Raw genomic sequence first — 8,516 nt, forward strand, 5'->3', positions numbered from 1 at the left:
AGAGTCTCAAAGGCCTGGACGGCCTCAGGGGGCCAATGGAGGACATCGGCACCCTTGCGGGTAAGGTCCGTAAGAGGCTTAGCGACGACTGAGAAGTTGGCAATAAATCTCCTGTAATAGTTGGCGAACCATAAAAAACACTGTAACGCCTTAAGGGAGGCAGGTTGGACCCATTCCGCCACAGCTTGAACCTTGGCAGGGTCCATGCGGAATTCATGAGGAGTGAGGATTTGCCCTAAAAATGGTATCTCCTGTACCCCAAAGACACATTTTTCAGTCTTAACAAACAGATTATTCTCCCGAAGAACCTGGAGCACCTTCCTGACATGCTCCACGTGGGAGGACCAGTCCTTGGAAAACACCAGTATGTCATCAAGGTACACAACAAGAAAATTACCTAGGTACTCTCTCAGGATTTCATTAATAAAATTCTGGAAGACAGCAGGGGCATTACACAACCCAAAGGGCATGACCAGGTATTCGAAATGACCCTCGGGTGTGTTGAACGCAGTTTTCCACTCATCCCCCTCTTTGATGCGGATAAGGTTATATGCCCCCCGTAGATCGAACTTAGAAAACCATTGGGCTCCCTGAACCTGATTAAAAAGATCCGGAATCAAAGGAAGTGGGTACTGGTTCCTTACAGTGACCTTATTCAGGTTACGATAATCAATGCACGGCCTAAGACCACCATCCTTCTTCCCCACGAAGAAGAAGCCAGCACCTACAGGAGAAGTCGAGGGGCGAATGAAACCCTTGGCCAGGCATTCTTGGATATACACCCTCATCGCTTCACGTTCAGGACATGAAAGATTAAATATCCTACCCTTAGGAAGCTTGGCACCAGGCACCAAATCGATAGCGCAATCGTAATCTCTATGGGGGGGCAACACCTCGGAGGCCTCCTTAGAAAACACATCGGCGAAGTCCTGAACAAACTCAGGAAGCGTGTTTACCTCCTCCCGGGGAGAAATAGAGTTAACAGAAAGACATGACATAAGACATTCATTACCCCATTTGGTGAGATCCCCAGTATTCCAATCAAATGTGGGATTATGCAACTGCAACCAGGGAAGGCCTAAAACCAGATCAGACGATAATCCCTGCATCACCAGTACAGAGCACTGCTCCAAATGCATGGAGCCAACCAGGAGTTCAAAAACAGGAGTATGCTGAGTAAAATAACCATTAGCAAGGGGGGTTGAGTCGATTCCTACTACAGGGATAGGATAAGGTAAATCAATACAAGGCATCTTTAGAGACATAGCAAATTCCACAGACATGATATTAGCAGATGAGCCAGAATCCACGAAAGCACTGCCCGTGGCAGACCGGCCAGCAAACGAGACCTGAAAGGGAAGCAAAATTTTATTGCGTTTCACATTAACGGGAAATACCTGTGCGCCCAAGTGACCTCCCCGATGATCACTTAGGCGCAGAAGTTTTCCGGCTTCTTATTCTTGCGCCTGGGACAGGTGTTCAGTAGATGCTTGTCGTCCCCACAGTAGAAGCAGAGACCATTCATTCTGCGAAACTCCCTACGTTGTCGAGGGGACATGGAGGCCCCGAGTTGCATAGGTACCTCCGAGTCCTCCGTGGAGGGGCGAGGAGACGGGACCTCGGGGGGAATCGCAGAAAAGTCAGAGGGGAGCACACTGAAGCGTTCTAGCTGACGTTCCCTGAGACGTCGGTCAAGTCGTACTGCTAGGGCCATAACCTGGTCAAGGGAGTCAGGCGAGGGGTAGCTAACCAGCAGATCCTTCAGGGCGTCAGATAATCCTAACCTAAACTGGCACCTGAGGGCCGGATCGTTCCACTGAGAAGCTACGCACCACTTCCTAAAATCAGAACAGTATTCCTCAACCGGTCTCCTACCCTGACGTAAGGTCACCAGCTGACTCTCGGCTAAAGCAGTCCTGTCAGTCTCGTCGTAAATGAGTCCGAGGGCAGAGAAAAAACGATCAACAGAGGAAAGTTCAGGGGCGTCAGGAGCCAAGGAGAAGGCCCACTCTTGGGGCCCTTCCTGGAGTCGGGATATGATGATACCCACCCGCTGGTTCTCGGAACCTGAGGAGTGGGGCTTTAGGCGGAAATACAGTCTGCAACTCTCCCGGAAGGAGAGAAACGTCTTACGGTCCCCTGAAAACCGGTTAGGTAACTTGAGGTCGGGTTCTAGAGGTGAGGTGAGGGGTACTACTAAAGCAGCGTCACCCTGATTGACCCTTTGGGCCAGGGCCTGGACCTGTAGGGAGAGGCCCTGCATCTGCTGGGTCAGGGTCTCAAGGGGGTCCATGATAGCGTCAGCGTAGGAGAAATGGTAGACTAGGTAAGGCTTGTAATTATGTAATGGCAGGAAGGAGGTGAAGGGAAAGTGAGCCCTAATCTACCCACCGCCCTGTCCCTGCCTACTTGCAACGACCCGCCCTAGGCGACGAGGTACAACTGGGCGGCGGTCCCTACGCTGGCTAAGTGCACAGGAAGACAAACAGGGAACACGCAGGGGAAGGGGCAGTAGCCACGGAACGCCACGAGGAAACGGGGCGGCGAACGAACAGTCAGGACCAGGACGAAGTGAGTACACCCGAGCGGGCACGGAGACAGAAGCAAGCCAGGGCAAGCAAAGCAGGTCAAGCAGAACTGCAGCAAGGCAGAAGCACTGCAGAAGCAGGCTGGAGCAAGCAGCAGTGGGGCCAGGAATCCAAAAGAATTACAAGCACTGAGGGAGAGCACAGGGCAGGTAATAAAGGGCAGGGGGCGGAGCTAACTCCGAGAGACCAGGCCGCGATAGGCTCTCCCACTCCTGAGCCTGCCACCCTGGTTGGTGGGAGATGGTGTCAGTCGAACAGGTCTGGCCTCAGGTGTGGATTGATTAATCCCAGGAGTATAGCTAGATGAAGTACCTGGCAGATCCCTAACATCTCCGCACTGCATCTCTGTCTCTTCAGATGGCTCCTGTGTATAAACACAAGTCCAGCACAGGCTTGCCAAGAATTCATGGAGAGCTAATTTCTATTACAGTCAGGGCAGAATGACGACAAAGTACAGTCTATTAAATTACCAGTGAGAAAAAGGAAGACTATATGGTAATTGCCACACATACTGAGACAAATCGAAATTAGTAAACAGGAGCCTGGAGAGCTGCTTTCAATTTTCTTCTACGAAATATAGCAAATATAATTAAGAACAAAACAAGGAACATAAGTACCTTGTTAATATCCATGACAAATAATCAAATCTCAACTGTCCTGTTTATTAAAGAATATCTCTAATGCGCTGAAATAGTGTGAAGAAGGCCATGCACTTTAGTTTTTGGCCAAAGGCTTGTTTGGTCAACAGTTATCTCCCTACATGCTCTGATTCACTCCTGCATCTCTACAGGTGTTTGACAGCCGCCTATCCCCCATAGGCGGCTGTCAAACACCTGTAGAGATGCTTATCTCTCAGGAAACAAAGGATTGGGCATGGTAAAATCTAATCCAGGTTCCTTCTGGCCCATCAGAGTACCAAAGGAACCGCCATTGGCACTAGAGTTACACAATAATGGGCCCCAAAGGTTCAGCAGAAAACAACCCAATTTAAAGCTAATTTTGTAGCAAAATTCCTAGTCACTTGCTTACGGTCCAAATTGACCATATTTTACAACAGTTATAGTGGAGAGGGTGGATTTTACAACAGTTACAGGTGTCCGGTGAGAAAATGAAGTAACTTGAGGAAATATATATTGTTAAATGATTGCAAATTATTCCAGCTGTACTGGTTCACCATTGAGTTCGGACTCTGCAAGCAGAATGGATCTGTCAAAGCCTATGGAGCTGGCCTGTTGTCATCTTATGGGGAACTCTTGGTAAGAATTTTTGGGTTATATTTTAATTAATAACTTCAAACATTTTCTTATTTTGGTTATGTGTAGCAAGAACAAGATGCTGTATACACTGTTTAGTCATAACATTAAAACCACTGGCAGATGAAGTGAATAACATTGATAATCTGGTTACAATGGTGCTTGTCAAGTGGTGGGATATATTAGTCAGCAAGTGAATAGTTAGTTCTTGAAATTGATGTATTGGAAGCAGGTAAAATAGGTAAGTGTATGGATCTGAGCAACTTTGATAAAGACAAAATTGTGTCGACAGGGATAAACATCTCCTAAACGGCAGATCTGTTGGGGTGTTCCTAGTATGCAGTGGTTAAAAGTGTTGCCCGAGCACGGACAACTGACGACTTATCCACAGGATAGGTCATAAGTATATGATCGTGGGGGTCCAACACCCAGACCCCGCATCGATCAGCTGCGCCGGCTGCCTCCAGGCACCGGATACCCATGGCAGAAGCAGATGGCTCCGGTCCAGAAAAGTGGCCGAGCTGTAGTACTGCAGCTCTGCTCCTGTTCAAGTGAATAGGAGCAGAGCTGCAGTTCTGCGGTATGGCCGCTATGCAGTGGTCGGAGCCATCTGCTTCTGGCTCGGAACTCTGCATAGACTGCATAACATCCAGCGCCCGGAGGCAGCTAGAGCAGCTGATCGGTGTGGGGTCCAGGTGTTGGACCCCCACTAATCATATACTGATGACCTATCCTATCGTTATTATATACAGTGGTCCCTCAGCATACAATATTAATTGGTTCCTGGACGACCATTGTATGTTGAAACCATTGCATGTTCAAACCATAACCCTATGGAAAACTGGTAATTGGTTCGGAAGCCCCCAAAATGTCCACACGAAATGATAAAAAAAGGTGGATTGAAGACAAATAAGCACCAAAATACAAATAAAGCATGTACTGTAAGTACAATGGTACCTCAAGTTACAATATTAATTGGTTCCGGGGCGACGATTGTAAGTTGAAAATATTGTAACTTGAGACCATAACTTTATGGAAAACTAAGAATTGGTTCCAAAGCCCCCAAAATTACAACCACAGATAAGAAAAAAAAAGATTTAGCAGATAACTAATACAGATAAAGCAAGTTCTCACATAGAAAAGTCAGCAATACTGTAGCTGTTGGAGGCTGTAAATCACTTTCTGCAATGAGGACAGGAGCTTCTACAGGAGCCTGAACAGTACACAGTGTACCAGAAATATAACATGGAGCCGTCCTCACCTGGTGTCAAAAGAAGCAACTCATACTGGCGCAGGTAAAGGGCAGTACAGGACTTGTAGTACTAGCGAAAGTGGACAGCCAATCAGGGCATGCACTGCATTACAAGTGTTTTACCAGTAAAATGCCCATGCTGATTGGCTGGATCTTCCAGCCAATCACACGCATCTGAGTTCCAAACCTTTTGTGTCATTGTATGTTGAATGTGGTTGCAAGTTACAATGGCCCAGGAAAGACCATTGTATGGTCAAAATATTGTAACCTGAGGCCATTGTAACTTGGGGGACCACTGTATTTGTGTTAAAATGCATTTTTACAATTACTATTTAAACTATGGCTGTGTATTTTCAGTATGCTTTATCAAATAAGCCAGAACTAAAGCCCTTTGATCCAGAAGTCACTGCAATTCAACCATACCAGGACAATTCCTTTCAGCCTGTATATTTTGTATCAGAGAGTTTTGAAGACTCCAAAGTCAAACTCAGGTGAGTATAACACTACAATAGTGTGAAGCAGGCCATATGCATAATATAAAAATCAGCCAAACCTGCCGATTTCAGCAGGATCGGACGACAATCTTTTGTTTATGGCGTCCTCCCGACTATCCCCGGTATCCAGTTGTCAGAGTAGAAAGGCTGCACGCTTGGGAAGTATTTAACCTGTTAATGACCATACGCCAAAATTGTCTGGTACATGATCCTGGGCTTTAAACCTGCGCCCTTATAAATGTAAATAACTAGTTTAACGTCTCTGTTCCTGCAATCCAGGATCCTGGAGAGAAAACAGAAGCAGCTACTACTCCTTCTTACTACTGTTACTTCTTATTACGTCTTTTCTTTTACTGCATACACAGCACTGAATAGAGGCAGCAGCACTGCTTTGACTGCAGTGAATGAGCAGACACAAGGATGCAGCCGACCCTGCAGGGGCTGTTATATAATATATATATATATATATATATATATATATGTACATATATATGTATATATATATATATATATATATATATATATATATATATATATATATATATATATATAAATATGCAAACCTTGAATATTTTAGTACTTTATAATTGCATTACTGCCATATTTACTTTACTTTAAATGACAGGTTATAACTTGTATGTGTGGCTAAACACTCTTGACTTGTTTTCCCAGACAATATGCTGTGAAGATGAAGAAGCCATTCTATTTCCGGTACGATCCTTTTACTTGCAGCGTTGAGATCTTAGACTCTTTTCAGAAGGTCAGGACTGCCCTCTGCCAGATAAAAGATGAACTGAGGAGTCTTTGCTCTGCACTTGACAATATATGCTAGAATCAAATGTAGAAATCTACATGTATAGAGTATTAAAGATGGCATAAAGATCCTAATAATACATATCAACATACCTGAAGTAGCGTTGTAACTATTTACATTTCTGATGAACTGTTGTTCCATCATGCCTGACAGCCATGGGCTAGAATATAATATTTGTTAAGTCAATAACTTAAGTGTGCATGTCTTATACTTTATATATGGACATGTACAAAATTTCAAATAAATAAGTGGTATCAATCTCATTGTTTCTTCCACTCTCATTTACTGGATTCATTATATTAAATTCATTATAGTGTTATCTTCTTTAAGCAATCCCTTTTTTCTAAAGGGTCCCCCAAGGATACGCTAATTACAGGATGTCCTACTGCTGAGAATACCAGCGATCAGATGTAATCTGTTGGGTAGCACAGCAGCAAGTGTCCAATCTCCCAGCGGTGTCCAGAGTCCACATGGAAATCAGTGGACCGTTCATGAAATGATTGCAAGTGCCGAGTCCTCCAAAGGGAATGATGCTCTTTGTAGCCGTTTTCCACTCTGGCTAAAAGATGAGGGTCAAGAACAAAGGACCCCCTTCTATTAAAGGGGATTTCCCATCAGGGACATATATGATATATCCACAGGATATGTCATAAATGTCAGATAGACGTGGGTCCCACTTCTGGGACATGCACCTATCTCTAGAACAGGGCCTCCTAAAACCAGTTCTACTGCTCTGTATTGCGTCTGAGGCGTGTGATTTCCGATCATGAAGACGAAAACAGCTCAGCTCGCTGAGCTACGCTGTTTCCGTAAGTCCCATAGAATGTAGTTCGCATGATATGCTTCTTCCGTAACTGCTATTCACTATTATGGGAGTTACGGAAATCTTCTTCATGGTTGGATATCATACGCATCAGCCGGAACACAGAGCGGTAGAACGGGGTTTAGGGGGCCCCGTTGTAGAGATATGTGCGGATCCCAGAGGTGGTACCCGCATCTATCTGACATTTATGACATATCCTATGGATATGTCCCTGGTGGGAAAACCCCTTTAACTCAGAACTCCCTAAAAGGGTATTTGAAAATGTATTTTCTAAACCAGGCAATCATTTGAATGCATTATTATAAATGTAGATAATTTTTGCAACTTAAAGGGGTTGTCCACTTTCTGAAAACTGATGACCTAGGTCATCAGTATATGATCGGTGCGTGTCCGACATCCTGACCCCTTACCGATCCGCAACTCCTGCTGCCTCCGTGCACCGGATCTTTGGAACGGGATGCATTAGTTCGAGCTGGAAGCAGATGGCCCCGACCACTGCATTGCGGCCGTTCGGCAGAACTCCAGTTCTGCTCGTATTCACTTGAATAGAAGCAGAGCTGCAATACTGCAGCTCGGCCACTATTCTTTGACTGGAGCCATCTGCTTCCGGCAACATCGTCCGGCACCCAGAGGTAGCCGAAGTGGCGGTTCGGTGCGGGGTCCGCGTGTCGGACACGCACTGATCATATACGGATGACCTATCCAGTGGATAGGTCATCAGTTGTCAGAAAGTGGAAAACCCCTTTAACTACGTCTTAAAGGTCTACAGCTGCATTATCCTCATTCATGCCTACTATAATGATGGGGGTAGAGAAACGGACAAGTGAGCCCTAATCTACCCGCCACTCTGTCCCTGCCTACTTGCAACGACCCGCCCTAGGCAGCGGGGTACAACTGGGCGGCGGTCCCTACGCTCAGTAAGTGCACGAGACAAACAGACAAGGGTACACAAAGCTAAGGGAAATGGGGCAGTTGCCCACGGCAACACCGTGAGCAACAAGAGTGGTGAACGAGCCGAGTCAAACCAGGAGTGCACGAGGTACCAAACGCAGAGCAGGAGAGTAGTCAGTAAGCCAGGGTCAGTATGGAGCAGGATCAAATAGTTAGAAGCTGTAGCTGGGCCAGGAAACCACACGAGAAGAATCACAAGCAAAGGAGGAACAGGAAAGGCAGGTATAAATAGACAGAGGGCGGGAGCTAGCTCTGTCTGGCCAGGCTGTGATAGGCTCTCCCACTCCTAAGCCTGCCATCTTGAGTGGTGGAAGATGGAGTCAGTCTCAGAGACATAGACT

The 8,516-nt window shown here is 46.0% G+C and overlaps 1 protein-coding gene across 1 annotated transcript in view; it reads left to right on the forward strand.

The window, feature by feature from the left end:
- The window catches only part of LOC142751092 (tyrosine 3-monooxygenase-like), a 74,259-nt gene extending 67,663 nt beyond the window's left edge, over positions 1-6,596 (forward strand). Inside the window, exons 10-12 of the mRNA XM_075860067.1 lie at positions 3,749-3,844; positions 5,451-5,584; positions 6,260-6,596. Of these exons, the coding sequence (XP_075716182.1) occupies positions 3,749-3,844; positions 5,451-5,584; positions 6,260-6,419 (390 nt within the window). The 3' untranslated portion in view covers positions 6,420-6,596. The remainder of the gene's footprint in view (positions 1-3,748; positions 3,845-5,450; positions 5,585-6,259) is intronic.
- The last annotated feature ends 1,920 nt before the right edge of the window (positions 6,597-8,516 follow it).

Source organism: Rhinoderma darwinii, chromosome 3 (genome assembly GCF_050947455.1).
Source record: "Rhinoderma darwinii isolate aRhiDar2 chromosome 3, aRhiDar2.hap1, whole genome shotgun sequence".
In the NCBI taxonomy this organism is placed as follows: Eukaryota; Metazoa; Chordata; class Amphibia; order Anura; family Rhinodermatidae; genus Rhinoderma; species Rhinoderma darwinii.